The sequence below is a fragment of the Penaeus monodon genome, chromosome 17, assembly GCF_015228065.2.
Source record: "Penaeus monodon isolate SGIC_2016 chromosome 17, NSTDA_Pmon_1, whole genome shotgun sequence".
Classification (NCBI taxonomy): Eukaryota; Metazoa; Arthropoda; class Malacostraca; order Decapoda; family Penaeidae; genus Penaeus; species Penaeus monodon.
Window position 1 is genome coordinate 21459320 of NC_051402.1, and position 22652 is coordinate 21481971.

Sequence of the window (22652 nt, forward strand, 5' to 3'; positions counted from 1 at the left end):
GGGTTTTAGGAAGCCCATAGAAATGCGGGAGTCGAGGGTTGATGACCCCGAACCTCTGTGTGTGTAAATACATACATATATATAAATGTGCATGTATACATACACACACGCACACACACACACACACACACACACACACACACACACACACACACACACACACACACACACACACACACACGCGCGCGCGCGCGCGTGAATAACGGTTTGAATGAAAATGAATATCTTCACAATACAAGATATTAATTTTCATTTATACCTTTTCTACATTTGTTAACATGAATACGACATATACACACACTTATACGTACACACACACACACACACACACACACACACACACACACACACACACACACACACACACACACACACACACATATATATATATATATATATATATATATATATATATATATATATATATATATATATATATATATATATTTACACACACACACCGCCACACACACACACATATATACATATATATAAGAATATATGCACACACACACACACACACACACACATACCAAAACATAATTAACCAAAAATTAAAGCAGGAGTATAACGCTTGTATATATAATATGAGTGTATAATGTAGGCATGTAATATGCATCCATACATGCACACATATGTCAAATATGCGTGTGCTAAGGGGGGCACTTTCTGTATGTCACTCCCTTTGGACAAATGAGAGACTTAAGGTAGTTTGAAATTATTAATTGTGATAACGAAAAATTCCTTAACAGTCAGAATACTCTTGGGAAAAAGGCAATAGGCCAAATGGAAGTGGATATACCTCATTATATGTACCTTGGTCCCGGTATCCAGGACCCACACTCGGTAGTCCACTGCGTCCTCTGTGTTTTACGATGTCAGGATATTAAAAAGATTGTCTGATTTTTCTTTGATTTTAATTATTTGTTAATTCAGCTTATATTTTTACTTAATTCAAGGGATGTACATCACGTTCTTTGGGAAATTTCTTCTTCATGGACTTGGGTTAAGACAAAGTCGAAGAAGATGTATAAATAAATAACAATGAAAAAGAAAGAAAGGAAAAAAGAAAACATAATTGCATTTCTTACTGCCCGTCTCCCTATACCCCATAATACCCATCTGTCTCCCTGCATCGGAGTTGCCCGAAGTATCAGTAACATGACTTGCAGGATGTTTTCAAAGTTGCAATGACGGTCTGCATCTACTCAGACCCTCTAAAGCTGGCATAACCGGAACTTACTCTAGGTTTTAACGATTTGTTGAATAAGCAGGTAGATCTGAAAAAGAAAAAAAAATGGAGATGAGCATTGGGTAAGACTGCAAATACTGAAATACAAAGAAATATGTTTTGTAATTCGTTTATTTAACTTTGCTTCATTATAAGTAATATACTGTGTGTGTGTGCGCGCGCGCGTGTGTACAAACATACATACATAAATATATATATATATATATATATATATATATATATATATGTATATATATGAATATGTACATAAATATGTATATATGTGTATATTTAAATGTGTGTGTGTGTGTGTGTGTGTGTGTGTGTGTGTGTGTGTGTGTGTGTGTGTGTGTGTGTGTGTGTGTGTGTGTGTGTCTGTGTGTGTGTGTGCACGCGTGTGTGTTTTTACATGCAGAGAGAGAGAGAGAGAGAGAGAGAGAGAGAGAGAGAGAGAGAGAGAGAGAGAGAGAGAGAGAGAGAGAGAGAGAGAGAGAGATAACATGATATACGCATACTTCATGTTCTATTACCTATTACATATCAGCACACACAAACCTTTCTAGCCTTTTGACGTTTTGATATATCAGGAATATCCGGTAATTTGGTAGTGGGTATTTCTGTAGGCTCCGTGGTTGTTGGCGACTCAGTGGTTGTTGGTGGCTCCGTGGTTGTTGGTGGCTCCGTGGTTGTTGGTGGCTGAATGGTTGTTGGTGGCTCCGTGGTTGTTGGTGGCTGAATGGTTGTTGGCAGGACACTGGACGGTTCGGTTACCTCGTGGGTAGTCGATGGTAATTCTGGAATTCGTTATAGGAAAAATAATTGTCATTAACGCTTGAAATGTCAACACCGTATTCACATGTTGCAAAATGTCTTAACATGTATTAGTTATCTACAAGAGCTAAAGCAAGGTTTCAAACATGCTCCTTTATGCAAATATTGTGTTTCACGTAATTCGCTTATACTTTTTTGTATGAGCCAGATGGGCACTTTTGTCCCATATATTTGTTAGAAATATGACTGTACTTGTATGTATAACAATATTACAACTCGTAATTTGGGCTAAACAAATACTGATACTTCTTACCTGTTGATGATAGTTGACTTTCGAGTTGTGCAAGCTCTGCTGTCAGGTTTTCTTTTTGTGCTTGCAAGCTGCTAATGAGTGATTGCAAAGATTGAATTTGGTTTCCCACGACGATGCTTGCATCTTCTGCAGCAGCCGTGATGTTATCGATCATGCTGGAGTCAATAACGAAAGTTCCGTTTACTATGAATGTTGCAAAATTACTGATGAGCTGGCTGAAGCAGCTTATTTGGTCAGCCGTGAGATTGGACACCTTGGCAGAGAGATCGTCGATCATTGTAAGAAGCACTTCTGCTGGGTCGCCAGTCAAGGCATCGGCTTCATTGACCTCACAATAGGGATCGACCATGACGGCGTCGTCACCGTGGTTGATGGAATAAGTCAGCGACCGTCGCTTTCTTCCAGAATTGCCCGTGGCTTGTTCTATGGCCTCGGTGACCTCCTGCAGGGCTGCTTGTATTTCCTGGAGAGCAGTGACGGAGGTGTTGGTGGCAGCAATTTGTTTTTCCAGGTCTTCGATTTCCTGTAGTAACTCTTCCCGTCTTTTTTCTAATGCTGATAAAGTTATTGGTTTAGTTGTTGGTGATTCTGTGGTTGTTGGTGTCTCAGGGGTTGTCAGCAGGGATGTGGTTGCTGTTGGTGTCTCAGTGTTGGTTGATGTTTCATTTGCTATCAGTAATGTGGTGACCGTTTGCGCAGTGGCCGCTGACTGTTCTGCAGTTGCTGTCGTATAAGCGGTTGACAGTTGAACAGAAGCTGGTGGCTTATTGGTTGACTGTGAACCTGTGGTAGATGGTATCTCTGAGGTTGTATGTGGCTCAGTAGACTTTTGTTGGTCAGTGGTTGGTGGCCCTGTGTTTTTTTGTGACACTGTGGTTGTTGATGGCACAGTTGTCAGAAGTTCTGTTGTCGGTAGCACTGTGCTGGTTGGTGGTCCTGTTTTGGTTGGTGGCACCATACTGGTTGATGGCTCTGCACTGGCTGGTGGCACAGTTGACGTCGATTCTCTTATTGGTGGCACTGTGGTGGTTGGTGACAGAGTTGTCGGCGGTTCTGTTGTTGGTGGCACTGTGGTGGTTGGTGGCAGAGTTGTCGGCAGTTCTGTTGTTGGTGGCACTGTGCTGGTTGGTGGCAGAGTTGTCGGTGGTTCTGTTGGTGGCACTGTGGTGGTTGGTGGCAGAGTTGTCGGCGGTTCTGTTGTTGGTGGCACTGTGGTGGTTGGTGGCAGAGTTGTCGGCGGTTCTGTTGGTGGCACTGTGGTGGTTGGTGGCAGAGTTGTCGGCAGTTCTGTTGGTGGCACTGTGGTGGTTGGTGGCAGAGTTGTCGGCGGTTCTGTTGTTGGTGGCACTGTGGTGGTTGGTGGCAGAGTTGTCGGCGGTTCTGTTGGTGGCACTGTGGTGGTTGGTGGCAGAGTTGTTGGCGGTTCTGTTGTTGGTGGCACTGTGGTGGTTGGTGGCAGAGTTGTCGGCGGTTCTGTTGTTGGTGGCACTGTGGTGGTTGGTGGCACAGTTGTCGGTGGTTCTGTTGTTGGTGGCACTGTGCTGGTTGGTGGCAGAGTTGTCGGTGGTTCTGTTGGTGGCACTGTGGTGGTTGGTGGCAGAGTTGTCGGCGGTTCTGTTGGTGGCACTGTGGTGGTTGGTGGCAGAGTTGTCGGCGGTTCTGTTGTTGGTGGCACTGTGGTGGTTGGTGGCAGAGTTGTCGGCGGTTCTGTTGGTGGCACTGTGGTGGTTGGTGGCAGAGTTGTTGGCGGTTCTGTTGTTGGTGGCACTGTGGTGGTTGGTGGCAGAGTTGTCGGTGGTTCTGTTGGTGGCACTGTGGTGGTTGGTGGCAGAGTTGTCGGCGGTTCTGTTGTTGGAGGCACTGTGGTGGTTGGTGGCAGAGTTGTCGGCGGTTCTGTTGTTGGTGGCACAGTTGTCGGCTGTTCTGTTGGTGGTGGCACTGTGGTGGTTGGTGGCAGCGTTGTCGGCGGTTCTGTTGTTGGAGGCACTGTGGTGGTTGGTGGCACAGTTTTCGGCGGTTCTGTCGTTGGAGGCACTGTGGTGGTTGGTGGCACAGTTGTCGGCTGTTCTGTTGTTGGTGGCACTGTGGTGGTTGGTGGCAGAGTTGTCGGTGGTTCTGTTGTTGGTGGCACTGTGGTGGTTGGTGGCAGAGTTGTCGGCGGTTCTGTTGTTGGTGGCACTGTGGTGGTTGGTGGCAGAGTTGTCGGCGGTTCTGTTGTTGGTGGCACTGTGGTGGTTGGTGGCAGAGTTGTCGGCGGTTCTGTTGTTGGTGGCACTGTGGTGGTTGATGGCACAGTTGTCGGCGGTTCTGTTGTTGGTGGCACTGTGGTGGTTGTCGGCAGAGTTGTCGGCGGTTCTGTTGTTGGTGGCACTGTGGTGGTTGGTGGCACAGTTGATGGCGGTTCTGTTGATGGCACTGTGGTGGTTGGTGGCACAGTTGTTGGCGGTTCTGTTGATGGCACTGTGGTGGTTGGTGGCACAGTTGTCGGCGGTTCTGTTGTTGGTGGCACTGTGGTGGTTGGTGGCACAGTTGTCGGCGGTTCTGTTGGTGGTACAGTTATCGGCAGTTTTGTTGTTGGAGGCATTGTGGTAGTTGGTAGCATAGATGCCGGTGGTTCTGTTGTTGGAGGCACTGTGTTCGTTGTTGGCACAGTTGTCGGCGGTTCTGTTGTAGGTGGCACTGCGGAAGTTGGTAGAACTGTAGTTGGTAGAATAGTTGTTGGCGGGTTTGTTGGTGATACTGTGGTTATAGTTGGTAATATATTTAAATATCTGTGCGTGTACTTGTATGTATGCATACGTATTTGTTATCAGTATTTGATTATTGTCAAATATATTGTTTACTTGCTTACAAAGACATTAATACAGCATGAAACACATGGATAAAGTCCAATATGTAGACATAACTTCTTACCTGCTGATGCTGCCAATTGGCTCTCCACTTGGTCAAGCTCATCCGTTTTATTTTGTTTTTGCTCTTGCAAAATATTGATGAGCAACTGAACCGACTGGACTTGGTCTCCCACGACGTTGTTTGCTGCTTCGACCGCGGCCGTGATGTTATCTAATACACTGGAATCGATGACAAAGGTTCCATTCTCTATGAGTGTAGCGAAATTCTCAATGAGTTGATTGAAGCAAGTGATTTGGTCGGTTGTGAGGTTGGCCAGCTTGGTGGAGAGATCATCGATCATTGTAAGAAGCAGATCTGTTGGGTTGCCAGTGACGGCATTGTCCTCATTTACCTCACAATATGGATCGACCGTGACAGTGTCGCCATCTTGATCGATAGAGTAAGTAAGCGATCGCCGCTTCCTTCCGGAATTGCCAGTGGCTTGCTCGATGGCTTCAATGACTCGTTGCAGGGCTTGATTGGTCTTTTGAAGAGCTGTGAGAGTGGCGTTGGAGGCAGCAATCTGGTTCTCGAGTCTTTCAATTTCTTGAAGTAACTGTGCTTTTCTTTGCTGCAGTTCTGATAAAGTATTTTGTGTAGTTTCTGGTTGAACAGATGTTTGTTCCTGGATGGTTGTTGTGGGTAGTGTAGTGGTTGGCTCAGAGGTTATTGGTGGCATTGTAGTTGTTGCCGGTAGTATTGTTGTTAGTACTGTGGTAGTTGGTGGTTCAGAAGTTACTGATGATACTGTGGTTGTTGACTGTATGTGGTTGATTCTGTTGTTGGTGGCACTGTGGTGGTTGGTGGCACAGTTGATGGCGATTCTGTTGTTGGTGGCACTGTGGTGGTTGGTGGCACAGTTGATGGCGATTGTGTTGTTGGTGGCACTGTGCTGGTTGGTGGGACAGTTGATGGCGATTCTGTTGTTGTTGGCACTGTGGTGGTTGGTGGCACAGTTGATGGCGATTCTGTTGTTGGTGGCACTGTGGTGGTTGGTGGGACAGTTGATGGTGATTCTGTTGTTGGTGGCACTGTGGTGGTTGGTGGCACAGTTGATGGTGATTCTGTTGTTGGTGGCACTGTGGTGGTTGGTGGCACAGTTGATGGTGATTCTGTTGTTGGTGGCACTGTGGTGGTTGGTGGCACAGTTGATGGCGATTCTGTTGTTGGTGGCACTGTGGTGGTTGGTCGGGACAGTTGATGGCGGTTCTGTTGTTGGTGGCACTGTGGTGGTTGGTGGCACAGTTGATGGTGATTCTGTTGTTGGTGGCACTGTGGTGGTTGGTGGCACAGTTGATGGTGATTCTGTTGTTGGTGGCACTGTGGTGGTTGGTGGCACAGTTGATGGTGATTCTGTTGTTGGTGGCACTGTGGTGGTTGGTGGGACAGTTGATGGCGATTCTGTTGTTAGTGGCACTGTGGTGGTTGGTGGCATAGTTGATGGCGATTCTGTTGTTGGTGGCACTGTGGTGGTTGGTGGCACAGTTGATGGTGATTCTGTTGTTGGTGGCACTGTGGTGGTTGGTGGCACAGTTGATGGAGGTTCTGTTGTTGGTGGCACTGTGGTGGTTGGTGGCACAGTTGATGGTGATTCTGTTGTTGGTGGCACTGTGGTGGTTGGTCGGACAGTTGATGGTGATTCTGTTGTTGGTGGGCACTGTGGTGGTTGGTGGCACAGTTGATGGTGATTCTGTTGTTGGTGGCACTGTGGTGGTTGGTGGCACAGTTGATGGCGATTCTGTTGTTGGTGGCACTGTGCTGGTTGGTGGGACAGTTGATGGCGGTTCTGTTGTTGGTGGCACTGTGGTGGTTGGTGGCACAGTTGATGGCGATTGTGTTGTTGGTGGCACTGTGGTGGTTGGTGGGACAGTTGATGGCGATTCTGTTGTTGGTGGCACTGTGGTGGTTGGTGGCAGAGTTGTCGGCGGTTCTGTTGGTGGCACTGTGGTGGTTGGTGGCAGAGTTGTTGGCGGTTCTGTTGTTGGTGGCACTGTGGTGGTTGGTGGCACAGTTGTCGGCGGTTCTGTTGTTGGTGGCAGAGTTGTCGGCGGTTCTGTTGTTGGTGGCACTGTGGTGGTTGGTGGCACAGTTGTCGGCGATTCTGTTGTTGGAGGCGCTGTGGTGGTTGGTGGCACAGTTGTCAGCGGTTCTGTTGTTGGTGGCACTGTGGTGGTTGGTGGCACAGTTGTCGGCGGTTCTGTTGTTGGTGGCACTGTGGTGGTTGGTGGCAGAGTTGTCGGTGGTTCTGTTGTTGGTGGCACTGTGCTGGTTGGTGGCACAGTTGTCGGCGGTTCTGTTGTTGGTGGCACTGTGGTGGTTGATGGCAGAGTTGTCGGCGGTTCTGTTGTTGGTGGCACTGTGGTGGTTGGTGGCACAGTTGTCAGCGGTTCTGTTGTTGGTGGCACTTTGGTGGTTGGCGGCAGAGTTGTCGGTGGTTCTGTTGTTGGTGGCACTGTGCTGGTTGGTGGCACAGTTGTCGGTGGTTCTGTTGTTGGTGGCACTGTGGTGGTTGGTGGCACAGTTGTCGGTGGTTCTGTTGTTGGTGGCACTGTGCTGGTTGGTGGCAGAGTTGTCGGTGATTCTGTTGGTGGCACTGTGGTGGTTGGTGGCACAGTTGTCGGCGGTTCTGTTGTTGGTGGCACTGTGGTGGTTGGTGGCAGAGTTGTTGGCGGTTCTGTTGTTGGTGGCACTGTGGTGGTTGGTGGCAGAGTTGTTGGTGGTTCTGTTGTTGGTGGCACTGTGCTGGTTGGTGGCACAGTTTTCGGCAGTTCTGTTGTTGGTGGCACAGTTGTCGGCGGTTCTGTTGTTGGTGGTACTGTGGTGGTTGGTGGCAGAGTTGTCGATGGTTCTGTTGTTGGTGGCACTGTGGTGGTTGGTGGCAGAGTTGTCGGCGGTTCTGTTGTTGGTGGCACTGTGGTGGTTGGTGGCACAGTTGTTGGCGGTTCTGTTGTTGGCTGAGTTGTCGGTGGTTCTGATGTTGGTGGCACTGTGCTGGTTGGTGGCAGAGTTGCCGGCGGTTTTGTTGTTGGTGGCACAGTTGTCAGCGGTTCTGTTGTTGGTGGCACTGTGAAAGAAATTGATGCTCATTTGTTGGTGGGTTTATTGGTTATACTTTGGTTATGGTTGGTTATTTATGTAAATGTATGTATTTGCATTTATGTATAGTAACTGGCAAAGAATTCTTGATTAGTGTAAAAAATACCGTTTCCTTGCTTATAAGACCTTAATATAACTAACATTAAACACACGGATAAAGCTTATTACTTGGACATAACTTCTTACCTGTTGTTGCTGCTAACTGGCTCTCCACTTGGTCAAGCTCATCCGTTTTATTTTGTTTTTGCTCTTGCAAAATATTGACGAGCAACTGAACCGACTGGACTTGGTCTCCCACGACGCTGCTTGCTGCTTCGACCGCGGCCGTGATGTTATCTAATACACTGGAATCGATGACAAAGGTTCCATTCTCTATGAGTGTAGCGAAATTCTCAATGAGTTGATTGAAGCAAGTGATTTGGTCGGTTGTGAGGTTGGCCAGCTTGGTGGAGAGATCATCGATCATTGTAAGAAGCAGATCTGTTGGGTTGCCAGTGACGGCATTGTCCTCATTTACCTCACAATATGGATCGACCGTGACAGTATCGCCATCTTGATCGATAGAGTAAGTAAGCGATCGCCGCTTCCTTCCGGAATTGCCAGTGGCTTGCTCGATGGCTTCAATGACTCGTTGCAGGGCTTGATTGGTCTTTTGAAGAGCTGTGAGAGTGGCGTTGGAGGCAGCAATCTGGTTCTCGAGTCTTTCAATTTCTTGAAGTAACTGTGCTTTTCTTTGCTGCAGTTCTGATAAAGTATTTTGTGTAGTTTCTGGTTGAACAGATGTTTGTTCATGGATGGTTGTTGTGGGTAGTGTAGTGGTTGGCTCAGAGGTTATTGGTGGCATTGTAGTTGTTGGCGGTAGTATTGTTGTTAGTACTGTGGTAGTTGGTGGTTCAGAAGTTACTAATGATACTATGGTTGTTGATTGTTCAGTGGTTGGTGGCACAGTTGTTGGCGGTTCTGATGTTGGAGGCACTGTTGTTGGCGGTTCTGATGTTGGAGGCACTGTGCTGGTTGGTGGCACAGTTGTCGGCGGTTCTGTTGTTGGAGGCACTGTGGTGGTTGGTGGCACAGTTGATGGCGGTTCTGTTGTTGGTGGCACTGTGGTGGTTGGTGGCACAGTTGTCGGCGGTTCTGTTGTTGGTGGCACTGTGGTGGTTGGTGGCACAGTTGTCGGCTGTTCTGTTGTTGGAGGCACTGTGGTGGTTGGTGGTAGAGTTGTCGGTGGTTCTGTCGTTGGTGGCACTGTGGTGGTTGGTGGCACAGTTGTCGGCTGTTCTGTTGTTGGAGGCACTGTGCTGGTTGGTGGCACAGTTGTCGGCTGTTCTGTTGTTGGAGGCACTGTGGTGGTTGGTGGCAGAGTTGTCGGCGGTTCTGTTGTTGGAGGCACTGTGGTGGTTGGTGGCAGAGTTGTTGGCGGTTCTGTTGTTGGAGGCACTGTGGTGGTTGGTGGCAGAGTTGTTGGCGGTTCTGTTGTTGGAGGCACTGTGGTGGTTGGTGGCACAGTTGTCGGTGGTTCTGTTGTTGGAGGCACTGTGGTGGTTGGTGGTAGAGTTGTCGGTGGTTCTGTTGTTGGAGGCACTGTGGAGGTTGGTGGCACAGTTGTCGGCGGTTCTGTTGTTGGTGGCACAGTTGTCGGCGGTTCTGTTGTTGGTGACACAGTTGTCGGCGGTTCTGTTGTTGGTGGCACAGTTGTCGGGGGTTCTGTTGTTGGTGGCACAGTTGTCGGCGGTTCTGTTGTTGGTGGCACTGTGGTGGTTGGTGGCACAGTTGTCGGCTGTTCTGTTGGTGGCACAGTTGTCGGCGGTTCTGTTGTTGGAGGCACTGTGGTGGTTGGTGGCACAGTTGTCGGCGGTTCTGTTGTTGGTGGCACTGTGGTGGTTGGTGGCACAGTTGTCGGCTGTTCTGTTGTTGGAGGCACTGTGGTGGATGGTGGCACAGTTGTCGGCGGTTCTGTTGTTGGTGGCACTGTGGTGGTTGGTGGCACAGTTGTCGGTTGTTCTGTTGTTGGAGGCACAGTTGTCGGCGGTTCTGTTGTTGGTGGCACTGTGGTGGTTGGTGGCACAGTTGCCGGCTGTTCTGTTGTTGGTGGCACTGTGGTGGTTGGTGGCACAGTTGTCGGCGGTTCTGTTGTTGGTGGCACAGTTGTCGGTGGTTCTGTTGTTGATGGCACTGTGGTGGTTGGTGGCACAGTTGTCGGCGGTTCTGTTGTTGGAGGCACAGTTGTCGGCTGTTCTGTTGTCGGCGGTTCTGTTGTTGGTGGCACAGTTGTCGGCGGTTCTGTTGTTGGTGGCACAGTTGTCGGCGGTTCTGTTGTTGGCGGTTCTGTTGTTGGTGGCACAGTTGTCGGCGGTTCTGTTGTCGGTGGCACAGTTGTCGGCGGTTCTGTTGTTAGTGATACTGTGGTAGTTGGTGGCACAGTTGACTGCGATTCTGTGTTTGGTGGCACTGTGCTGATTAGTGTCACAGCAGTGGTTGGTGGCACAGTCGACGGCGGTTCTGTTGTTGGAGGGAAAGATGTTGGTGGTTCTGTTGTTGGTGGCATTGTATTGGTTGTTGGTTCATCAGTGGCTGTTGGTTGCTCAGAGGTCGTTGGTAACACTGTGGTTGTTGGTTCATCAGTGGTCGTTGGTTGCTCAGAGGTCGTTGGTGACACAATGGTTGTTTGTAAAAGTGTGGTTGTTGGTTGCTCAAAGGCCGTTGGTGACACAGTGGTTGTTTGTAAAACTGTGGTTGTTGGTTCATCAGTGATTGTTGGTTGTCCAGAGGTCGTTGGAGACACAGTGGTTGTTGGTTCATCAGTGGTTGTTGGTTGCTCAATGGTCGTTGTTGGAGGGTCTGTGGATTTCAAAAGTTTTAATTGGATAACACTCTTTTTATCTACATCACACACACATACACATATATGTACACACACAAATACACTCATATACATAAATATACATATGTACACACGCATGTGTATATATATATATACATATATGTATATATACATATATACACATATATGTATGTATACATATATACACATGACATGTATATATACAAAGAAAGACATAATCCGCAATATATATATATATATATATATATATATATATATATATATATATATATATGTATATATATATATATGTGTGTGTGTGTGTGTGTATGTGTGTGTGTGTGTGTGTGTGTGTGTGTGTGTGTGTTTTGTGTGTGTATGTGTGTGCGCGCACGTGTGTGTAGTTGTTGCAAAACAATCTTAGGTGTTGACCTAGGAGGTCATGGCTTGGGTAACTCGACTAGTCTTGTCGTGAGGAGCTAGAGATGAGCCGAGGGCCTGCCTGGAGGCTCAGCATGAGGATGCAAGTGAAGGGTAGATGCGACCATGCGTCCCCGTCAGCGTTAGTCTCCTGATGATGTTATATATACACACTTTCGCACACACATATGTCTATATATGCAATATGTATATATACATGTGTACATAGATATACATGTGTACATACATATACATGTGTACATACGTATACATATATGTGTATATACATATGCAATGTAGAATATATATGTATATAAATGCAATATGTATGCATACATACATATATATATATATATATATATATATATATATATATATATATATATATATATATATATATTACACACACACCATGATATTGATTATATATTTGCAAATTTTAATGTACAGCCTTCTGTTTGAAAGACTTTTAAAGATCAGGAAAGGAAGTTGTTACTCATCCATCATGAGTTTATACCTGAAACTTAAAGATAGTAAATAATGGACTATTAAACCTCTGACATATACGCAATCACCCAACGTTAACCTTCCATTTTCCTTCTTATAATCCTCCATGTAAGTCAAGGAAGTGAACTACTTGGTGGTCGCAACGCACCAGCTGGAAGCAACTAATATAACAGATATGGAGATACTGTACATCTAGTGTTTTAATCACACTATACATGATGTACCCCCTCCTATGATAGCAATCCAACAATGGTATTGTCAATTACAATTACCCGAAAGCACGGGTTAAATTATACTTATACCAGGTTTTACTATTCTCACAAAGGTTCGCACACAGGTAAAGAAGTATAAATGAGAGAGCCCAGAAAGGAGATAGAGACAGAACAAAAGAAAATGAAGATGGGAGACAGTAATAAAGAGAACCATCAAACTTCTCTTTTTATTATAAAATTATAGTTATAATAATAAAAGCAACAAATAAATAATAATTGTAAAATTGCTAATAAAACACTAAACAGTTGTCATCTACCGCAACCAGGTCCTCCCCTCAACCCGTCTTATCCCTTTTCCCCTCCCAGATCTTTTCTTTTTTCTCCTCACCTGTCTTTTACTTTAGATGCAATAAATACTGCGCCATCTATGGGCGACATGAAGTAACACATAAAACTGTGAATGTGGACTTTTCCCCTTCAATGTACATGAACGTGCATACATGCAAAATTTGCTTATGTTATGCTTAAAATATAATTTTCATTGCGGTTATTTCGCTCTTTAAAGTTTATCATAACTTTAATCCAAAACTTACGTGTACCTTCAAATGAAAATACGCTCATACACATCGATAAAACTTTGTGTACTGGTTTTCTACCTGTTGTTGCTGCTAGTTGGCTCTCCACTTGGTCAAGCTCATCCGTTTTATTTTGTTTTTGCTCTTGCAAAATATTGACGAGCAACTGAACCGACTGGACTTGGTCTCCCACGATGCTGCTTGCTGCTTCGACCGCGGACGTGATGTTATCTAATACACTGGAATCGATGACAAAGGTTCCATTCTCTATGAGTGTAGCGAAATTCTCAATGAGTTGATTGAAGCAAGTGATTTGGTCGGTTGTGAGGTTGGCCAGCTTGGTGGAGAGATCATCGATCATTGTAAGAAGCAGATCTGTTGGGTTGCCAGTGACGGCATTGTCCTCATTTACCTCACAATATGGATCGACCGTGACAGTGTCGCCATCTTGATCGATAGAGTAAGTAAGCGATCGCCGCTTCCTTCCGGAATTGCCAGTGGCTTGCTCGATGGCTTCAATGACTCGTTGCAGGGCTTGATTGGTCTTTTGAAGAGCTGTGAGAGTGGCGTTGGAGGCAGCAATCTGGTTCTCAAGTCTTTCAATTTCTTGAAGTAACTGTGCTTTTCTTTGCTGCAGTTCTGATAAAGTATTTTGTGTAGTTTCTGGTTGAACAGATGTTTGTTCCTGGCTAGTTGTTGTGGGTAGTGTAGTGGTTGGCTCAGAGGTTATTGGTGGCATTGTAGTTGTTGGCGGTAGTATTGTTGTTAGTACTTTGGTAGTTGGTGGTTCAGAAGTTACTGATGATACTGTGCTTGTTAACTGTATTGTGGTAGATTCTGTTGTTGATGGCATTGTGCTGGTTGGTTTCACAGTTGATGGCGATTCTGTTGGTGGCACTGTGCTGGTTGGTTGCACAGTCGGCGATTCTGTTTTTGGTGGCACCGTGGTGGTTGATTTCACAATTGATGGTGATTCTGTTGTTGGTGGCCCTGTACTGGTTGGTGACACAGTTGGCGGCGATTCTGTTGTTAGCACTGTGCTGGTTAATGGCACTGTGCTGGTTGGTAGACCAGTTGTCGGTGGTTCTGTTGTTGGTGGCACTGTGGTTGTTGGTGGCACAGTTGTCGGCGGTTCTGTTGTTGGTGGCACTGTGGTGGTTGGTGGCACAGTTGTCGGCTGTTCTGTTGTTGGTGGCACAGTTGTCGGCGGTTCTGTTGTTGGTAGCACTGTGGTGGTTGGTGGCACAGTTGTCGGCGGTTCTGTTGTTGGTGGCACTGTGGTGGTTGGTGGCACAGTTGTCGGCGGTTCTGTTGGTGGCACTGTTGTCGGCGGTTCTGTTGTTGGTGGCACAGTTGTCGGCGGTTCTGTTGTTGGAGGCACTGTGGTGGTTGGAGGCACAGTTGTCGGCGGTTCTGTTGTTGGTGGCACTGTGGTGGTTAGTGGCACAGTTGTCGGTTGTTCTGTTGTTGGTGGCACAGTTGTCGGCGGTTCTGTTGTTGGTGGCACTGTGGTGGTTGGTGGCACAGTTGTCGGCTGTTCTGTTGTTGGTGGCACTGTGCTGGTTGGTGGCACAGTTGTCGGCTGTTCTGTTGTTGGTGGCACAGTTGTCGGCGGTTCTGTTGTTGATGGCACTGTGGTGGTTGGTGGCACAGTTGTCGGCTGTTCTGTTGTTGGTGGCACTGTGGTGGTTGGTGGCACAGTTGTCGGCTGTTCTGTTGTTGGTGGCACTGTGGTGGTTGGTGGCACAGTTGTCGGCGGTTCTGTTGTTGGTGGCACTGTGGTGGTTGGTGGCACAGTTGTCGGCGGTTCTGTTGTTGGTGGCACAGTTGTCGGCGGTTCTGTTGTTGGTGGCACAGTTGTCGGCGGTTCTGTTGTTGGTGGCACAGTTGTCGGCGGTTCTGTTGTTGGTGGCACTGTGGTGGTTGGAGGCACAGTTGTCGGCGGTTCTGTTGTCGGCGGTTCTGTTGTTGGTGGCACAGTTGTCGGCGGTTCTGTTGTTGGTGGCACAGTTGTCGGCGGTTCTGTTGTCGGTGGCACAGTTGTCGGCGGTTCTGTTGTTGGTGGCACAGTTGTCGGCGGTTCTGTTGTTAGTGATACTGTGGTAGTTGGTGGCACAGTTGACTGCGATTCTGTGTTTGGTGGCACTGTGCTGATTAGTGTCACAGCAGTGGTTGGTGGCAATTTGGTGGTTGGTGGCACAGTCGACGGCGGTTCTGTTGTTGGAGGGAAAGATGTTGGTGGTTCTGTTGTTGGTGGCATTGTATTGGTTGTTGGTTCATCAGTGGCTGTTGGTTGCTCAGAGGTCTTTGGTAACACTGTGGTTGTTGGTTCATCAGTGGTCGTTGGTTGCTCAGGGGTCGTTGGTGACACAATGGTTGTTTGTAAAAGTGTGGTTGTTGGTTGCTCAATGGTCGTTGGTGACACAGTGGTTGTTTGTAAAATTGTGGTTGTTGGCTCATCAGTGGTTATTGGTTGCTCAGAGGTCGATGGTAACACTTTGGTTGTTTGTAAAACTGTGGTTGTTGGTTCATCAGTGGATGTTGGTTGCTGAGTGGCCGTTGGTGACACAGTAGTTGTTTGTTGCATCGTGGTGATTGATTGCGCGGTGGTTACTTGTGGCCGTGTGGTTGGTTCTACTTTTGTCGTTGACACCGTGGTTGTTAGCAAGAATTTGGTTGTTAGTTGCTCAGTGTTTTTTGGTGACCGTGTGGTTCGTTGATTTTCTGTCGTTGGTGAGTCAGTTGTTATTGTTGATGCTATGATTGTTTGCTCAGTGGTTTTTGGTAACTCAGTAGTTGATATAACTCCGGTTGTTGGTTCCTCAGTAGTTTTCTGTGGTGTTAGCTGCATTGTAGTCGTTGGTTGTTTAGTGGAATTAGGTGGCAGTGTAGTTACTTTTTCATTGGTGGACAGCTTAGCTTCTGTTGTATGAAATTCGGTGGTTGTTGGAGGGTCTGTGGATTTCAAAAGTTTTAATTGGATATCACTCTTTTTATCTACATCACACACACATACACATATATGTACACACACAAATACACTCATATACATAAATATACATATGTACACACGCATGTGTATATATATATACATATATGTATATATACATATATACACATATATGTATGTATACATATACACACATGAATATCATGTATAAAAATGATATATATATATATATGTGTGTGTGTGTGTGTGTGTGTGTGTGTGTGTGTGTGTGTGTGTGTGTGTGTTTGTGTGTGTGTGTGTGTGCGCGCGCACGTGTGTGTAGTTGTTGCAAAACAATCCTAGGTGTTGACCTAGGAGGTCATGGCTTGGGTAACTCGACTAGTCTTGTCGTGAGGAGCTAGAGATGAGCCGAGGGCCTGCCTGGAGGCTCAGCATGAGGATGCAAGTGAAGGGTAGATGCGACCATGCGTCCCCGTCAGCGTTAGTCCCCTGATGATGTTATATATACACACTTTCGCACACACATATGTCTATATATGCAATATGTATATATACATGTGTACATAGATATACATGTGTACATACATATACATGTGTACATACGTATACATATATGTGTATATACATATGCAATGTAGAATATATATGTATATAAATGCAATATGTATGCATACATTCATATATATATATATATATATATATATATATATATATATACATATTACACACACACCATGATATTGATTATATATTTGCAAATTTTAATGTACAGCCTTCTGTTTCAAAGACTTTTAAAGATCAGGAAAGGAAGTTTTTAATCACCCATAAATTAACCTAATTAAAAAAAAATAATACATAAAAACCCTAATATAACGTCACACCATTTAATATTTCTCTTATATTATAATCAAAATAAACTATTGGGGCCCAAACCCCCATGTGAAAACTAAAAAAGAATAATGAATACTTAATTAGTTTTAAATAAATATAATGTGTTTTTTGTGTGTTTTTGGTTTGTTTTTTTTGGGGGCCGGGTTAGTTTATTTTGCAACTTTTCCTAAAGGGTTACCAAGGTAGGTTAATGAAAGCCCGAGGAGTAGAGAGACGATTGGAGGAGAGAAAGTAAAGGAAACACCATTTTTCCTTTTATTTATTTTTATAATATAAAACAAAAATAAAAATATTGTAATTGCTAATAAAATAAACATTTTTCTTCGTCAAAAGTTCCCCCTAACCCTACTTATCCTTTTCTCACAATTTTTTCTTTCTGTCTATTATTTAAATGCAATAATTACCCCATCTTTTCAATAAGTTAAACTAATAAATTAATTTTGGGTTTTTTATCAATTACAAACCACATGAATTTGTTATTATTTAAATTTAATTTAAACCCTTTTTTCCCAAAATTTTAAAATCGAAATTGTTCCCTTTCCTAAAAAAATTCATCCCACAATTATAAATTGTTTACTTTTCTACTTTAGCTCCAAGTTCTTCCATTTCTTCAAATCATCCGTTAATGGTGCTCTTGCAGAAAGCACCACGGAACACTATTTCATGGACTGCTTTTGTTTACCACCACTGATGCCCTCCTAATGATAAAAATTCCACATGAGGGATCAAATTCCCAAAGGTTATTAAAATTTCGTTTTAGGTTGCCATTTGGGTGAACCAAATTTTTAAAAGAAGAGCGGGGTTTGGCCAGAACGATAAGGGGACTAAAAGGCCCCCAAACTCTTATTTATAAATAAGTAATAAAGCCAAATAATTTAATTTGTCAATTGCTTAATAACCAAGTTCACCGCCCAGGTCTTCCCTCCTTTGATACTTTCCGTAGGTCTCTTTTTCTCGATCTTTCTTTCTTAGTATGGCTTTTGTTTAGTTCGATAAGTATTTTAAATTTTTTGGAAATTTTTTCAGATGGTTTGAATGCGGTTGGCTAGGTTTGTGGATTAATTTTATGGGGTTATTTTCTTTAAGTTATATTCAGAATTAATAAACTTGTACTGTACCGGGTTGATATAGGCATCATGTCAAGTGGATTTTTTTTTGTTGTGCTTGTTTTCCCAATATGGTAACTATGTTTTTTGTTTGTTTGAAAATTGCGGCAATCGTTGACTGGTTCACAGGCGTTGTTGCTGGTTACCCGGACGTGATTTTTTAAGGTCGTAAAGGTTCCAGTGTCACGTTAGCGAATTCTTTGATGTGGTCGTGTTGGTGATGTGCGGTTGGCGGCTTGTGGAGGTCTGATTTGAAAGAGTGCTGATCTTGGCGTCCGGACGGCTTCTTTTACTACAAATGGTCTGTGAAAGTTCGATCTTTGTCAGGCGATGTTCTCAATGCCGTTGGCACGTTAGTTCTGATGTTGGGGTATTGTCTTTGAAGGCCAGTGGGTGGCTCTGAGTAGCAATTGTTCTAGTTTCTATTTTGGTAAGTTCCGTTCTGTTTTGGTGAAATTTTGTGTAGTTCTGTTGTGTGCTTTTTGGTGGTGGAGTTGTGCTTTGTTGGATCAGGGTTTGGTGGCATAGTTGTTGCGGTTTGTTGTTAGCCCTTGGTGGTGGTTCAAGTTTTCGATGATCTGTTGTGAGTCAGGTTGTGGCTGTCTGTTGTGCAGCTGTGGGGCGTTCTGTTTTGGGACCGTTGTGGTTGTTCAATTGTGGTGATTTGTTGGTGGCCCGTCTGGTGGTCCGTTGTGGGGCATTTGGTTGTAACGTGTTAGGCATTTGTGGTTGGTGCACGTGAGGTTGACATGTTGGGCTTGTTGGAGTTGGGGAGTTGTCGGCACATTGTCGGCGCTGTTGGGAGGCCCATTGGGGACGTTGTTGGTTCTAGTTGGTTTGAGGACAGTGTGGGTTCTGTTGTGGACGATGTGGCTGGTTGTGGGCACAGTTGTCGGCGGTTTTGTTGCAGTTGGTTGTGGGCACTGTTTTTGGTGTCAGTTGTGGGCTCTGTGTTGAAGGTAGCAGTTGAGGCTTTCGTGGGTTTTTGTGGGAGTTGTCATTTTTGGGGTTCTGTTGTTGGAAGTTGTGGCGGTTTGTTGGACGTTGCGGGTTTTTGTTTGGACTGTGGGGTTGGTGCACAGTTGTCGGTGTTCTGTTTTGGGCACTGTGGTGGTTGGCACAGTTGTCGGCTGTTTTTTTTTGGGCCCCCGGGGTTGGTGACGTTTTCGCTGTTCTGTTGTTGGGGCACTAGGTTGGTGTCGTTGTTGGTCGTTTCGGTGCGTTGGTGAGTGGCACAGTTGCGGCTGTTCTGTGTTGGGCATTGGTGGTTGGTGGCACAGTTGTCGGCTGTTTGTTGTTGGAGGCCTGTGGTGGTGGTTGTGGGGTCGTTCTGTGGCGTGTTGGTGGCCGTGCGGTGCTTTTTGGATGACTGTGTTGGTGGCACTTGGTGTGGGCACGTTGGGGCTTTTGGCTGTTGTTGGACTGTGGTGTTGGGCACATTGTGGCTGTTCTATTGTTGGAGCACTGTGGTGGTTGGTGACACAGTTGGGGCGTCTGTTTTTGGTGGCACTGTGGTGGTTGGTGGCGGCACAGTTGTGGCGTTCTGTTGTTGGGCACTGTGGTGGTTGGGGCACAGTTGTCGGCTGTTTTTGTTGGGCACTGGGGGTTGGTGGGCACAGTTGGGGTCTGTTTTGGTGGCACTGTGGTGTTGGTGGCACAGTCGGCGTTCTGTTTTGGGCCTTGGTGGTGGTGGTTGTGGGTTGTGGTTGTTGTGGTGGTGGGTGGTTGGTGGCACAGTTGTCGCGTTTATTGTTGGGGCACTGTTGGTGCAGTGTCGGCTGTTCTGTTGTTGGTGGCACAGTGTCGGGTTTTGTTGGTGGCACTTCGGTTTTTGTTGGGGTTTGTGTTGGTGGCACAGTTGTCGGCGTTCTGTGTGTTGGAGGCACTGTGGTGGTTGGTGGCACAGTTGTCGGCTGTTCTTTGTTGGGGCATGGGGTGGTTGGGGCACAGTTGTCGGCGGTTCTGTTGTTGGTGTTCTTGGTGTTGGTGGCACTGTGGTGTTGTGTTGGTGAGCACAGTTGTCGGCGGTTCTGTTGTTGGTGGCCTGTGGTGGTTGGTGGCACAGTTGTCGGCGTTTGTTGTTGGTGGCACGTTGGTGGGGTTTCGCTTTTTGGTTTGGGCACTGTGGTGTGGTGGTGCACGTTGTCGGCGGTTCTGGTTGGTGGCACTTGTGGGTGGTTGGTGGACAAGTTGTCGGCGTTCTGGTTGGTGGCCAGTTGTCGGCGTCTTGTTGGGGGGGCGTTGTTGTTGGTGGCACGGGGTTGGTGGCACAGTTTGTCGGCTGTTCTGTTGTTGGAGGCACTGTGGTGTTGGTGAAAATTGTCGGCTGTTCTTTGTTGGTGGCACTGTGGTGGTGGTCGTTGTGGTGGCTTGTTGTGCGGTCGTTGTGGGGGTTTTTGTGTTGGTGGCACTTGTGGTGGTTGGTTGGTGGCACAGTTGTCGCGGGTTTTGTTGGTGGCACTGTGGTGGTTGTGGCACAGTTGTCGGCTGTTCGTTGTTGGAGGCCTGTGGGTTGGTGGCAGTTGTGGCGGTTCGTTGTTGGTGGCACTGTGGTGGTTGGTGGCACAGTTGTCGGCGGTTCTTGTTGTGGGGCCTGTGGTGGTTGGTGGCACAGTTGTCGGCGTTCTGTCGTTGGTGGCACAGTTGTCGGCTTCTGTTGTTGGAGGCACTGTGTGGTTGTGCACAGTTTGTAGGCTTTCTGTTGTTGGTGGCACACTGTGGTGGTGCTCAGTTGTCGGCGGTTCTTTGGTTTGTGTTGGGACTGTGCGGTTGGTGGCACGTTCGGCGGTTCTTGGTTGGTGGCACAGTTGTCGGCGGTTTGTTGGTTGGTGGCACAGTTTGGCCCGTTTGTGTTAGGTACTGTGGTGGTTGTGGCACAGTTGTCGCATTGTTCTTTTTTGGCACGTGGGTTGTTGCAGTTGTGGCATGTTGTGGCGGTTCTGGTGTTGGTGCACAGTTGTCGGCTTTCTGTTTGGGGAGGAGTGGTGGTTGTGTTGGGACGTTTCGGGGTTCGTTGTTTTGGGTTGGTCGCGGTCTGTGTTGGTGCACAGTGTCGGGTTGTTGTTGTGGCGTTGGTTGGTCAGTTGTCGGTGGTACTTGTTGGGGGTTGGTGGTTGGGGCCGTTGTCGCGGTTCTGTTTGTAGGGTTGTTTTGTGGTGTTGTCACAGTGGGTTTGTTGTGGTGGCACTTTTTGGGGCCTTTTGGTCGGTGGTAAGTTGTGTTGTTTGTTCGGAGGTTGTGGGGGGTTTGGGGGAGTCGGCGGTTTTGTTTCTGGCGTTGTGTTGTCAGTTTGGGGCACTGTTGTTGGTGCTCACAGTTGTCGGCGGTGGTTGTTGGTGGCACTGTGTTGTTGGTTCTGTGGTGGGGTAGTGTCGGAGGTCTGTTGGTAGGACACTGTGGGTGTTTGGACAGGTTGTTGGATTTGTGTGTTTGGTGGTCACTTGCGTTCTGTGACACTGTGGTTGGTGCACAGTTGTTGGCGGTTCTGTGTTGGTTGGTTGGTCAGTGGTGTTGTTGGAGGAAGTGTTGGTGGTACAATGTGGTGGTTTTGTGTTGTTGGTTTCAGGCTGTGTTGGAGACCAGGGGTTGGACATTTGGTGGTTGGTTCATGAGTGGTCTTGGTTGCTCAGGAGGTCGTTGGTACGTTTTGTTTGTTTACTGTGTGTTGGTTGTCAGTGGTCGTTTGTGTAATGGTGTTTGTAACGGGTGGTTTTGTTAACTGGTTGTTGTTGCTGAGGGTGGTTTTTAAAGTGTTGTTTGGTGAACTGGTTGTGTGCTCGAGTCGTTGGTACAGTGGTTGTTTGTAAACTGTGGTTGTTGGTTCTCAGTGTTGTTGTGCTCATCGTTGGTGACATTGTGTTTGTGCTGTGGTTGTTGGACAGTGGTTTTTGTTGTACTGTGGTTGTTGGTCACATGGTTGTTGGAAGTTTGGTTTTGGGGGCAGTGTTTGGTTGTAATTGTTGTGACATGGGTCGTTTTTGTTGGGTTCGGTTGTCACTTGGTTGTTTGTTTGATGGGTTTGTGTTACAGTGGTTGTTGTGCTCGTGGTGTTTGCGGTAGTGTTGTTGGCAATGTGGTTGTTTGTCTGGCGTTGCTGGTTGTGCAGATGTTGTAGTGCCAGTGGTTTTGAAACGTGGTGGTTGTTGATTGTGTTGGTTGTGGGTTGGACTTGTTTTGTCTTGTGGTTTTGGTTTCAGTGTTTTGTTGCTCAGGTGTTGGTCCAGTGGTTTGTAATGTGTTGTGCTTTGAGCTTGTTGTTTGTGGAATTGTGGCGAATTTCTTGGTTGGTGGACCGTTGTCCGTGTTGTTTGAATTTGGTTGGGTTCTGTGGTGTAAAGTTGAATGTGTGTGTCACTTTGGTTTTTTCAAAAAATTTTAGTTCCCACAAGGTCTTGGTGAAGTATGTAACACGTTTGGTTTTTTAAAATGTGGTATTTGCTTATTGGCTTTAGTCTTAGAGTCGATGGTACATGTTGTTGTAAAACTGTGGTTATTGGTTCATCATATGTTGTTTGTGATGGTTGTGAAAAGTGTGTTTGTAAATCTGGTGTTGTTGTGGTGGTTTTGTGTGGGTGTGGTGTTGCACTTGTGTTGGTGTTTGTTGCAAGAATTGGGTTTGACCTAGAGGTGTTTTGGGTACTGTAGTTTGTTGTCTGTGGGTGAGCAGGGTTGTGAGGCTAGTTGGATGCAGTGTGGTACAGGTTGTTTAACCGTGTTGTTTCCTATGAGTTTTTGTTATTGGCATTTGTCTTTTATGTATGTTATCATGTGTTACTTTAATGGTGCAGTACAATCTGTTTATAAATCGGTTTGTGTAGGTCTTGGATGTAGAAGTTATTGGATAACTTTTTATGAATACACAATTAAA

The 22652-nt window shown here is 46.3% G+C and overlaps 2 protein-coding genes across 2 annotated transcripts; both read right to left on the minus strand.

Annotated features, from left to right (window-relative positions):
• Nucleotides 1–900: 900 nt before the first annotated feature.
• On the minus strand, nt 901–16223 carry LOC119583306 (mucin-2-like). The gene is made up of 14 exons (XM_037931776.1): nt 16205–16223; nt 15262–15793; nt 14907–15052; nt 12857–13939; nt 11032–11141; nt 10477–10662; nt 9269–10080; nt 7283–7520; nt 6817–6916; nt 5159–5918; nt 4843–5054; nt 2316–3614; nt 1787–2025; nt 901–1280 (listed from the first exon to the last, which is right to left on the minus strand). The coding sequence occupies exons 1-14, from the start codon at nt 16221–16223 to the stop codon at nt 1245–1247; spliced, it is 5772 nt and encodes a 1923-aa protein (XP_037787704.1). The 3' UTR covers nt 901–1244.
• Nucleotides 16224–18613: 2390 nt separating this feature from the next.
• Nucleotides 18614–21378, minus strand: LOC119583307 (proteoglycan 4-like). Its single transcript, XM_037931777.1, has 7 exons — nt 21230–21378; nt 20646–21140; nt 20427–20575; nt 19877–20154; nt 19547–19747; nt 19022–19425; nt 18614–18848 (listed from the first exon to the last, which is right to left on the minus strand). The coding sequence occupies exons 1-7, from the start codon at nt 21376–21378 to the stop codon at nt 18614–18616; spliced, it is 1911 nt and encodes a 636-aa protein (XP_037787705.1).
• Nucleotides 21379–22652: the final 1274 nt, after the last annotated feature.

Coding starts and splice junctions, on each gene's coding strand:
- LOC119583307 (XM_037931777.1), bottom strand. CDS start 21,378: ATGTCCAACCCCTGGTCTCCAACACAGCCTGAAACCAACAACACAAAA. Junction 20,576..20,645: donor ACTGTGCCACAACCACCACA/GTACCTAACACA, acceptor CCACCAACCAAG/AACCGCCGAACGTGCCACCA. Junction 20,155..20,426: donor AACAACAGAAGCCGACAACT/GTGCCACCAACG, acceptor CCGCACAACAAG/CCACCACAACGACCACCACC.
- LOC119583306 (XM_037931776.1), bottom strand. Junction 10,663..11,031: donor CTGATGAACCAACAACCACA/GTTTTACAAACA, acceptor GTGCCACCGACA/ACAGAACCGCCGACAACTGT. Junction 3,615..4,842: donor CAACAGAACCGCCGACAACT/GTGCCACCAACC, acceptor CAACCACCACAG/TGCCACCAACAGAACTGCCG.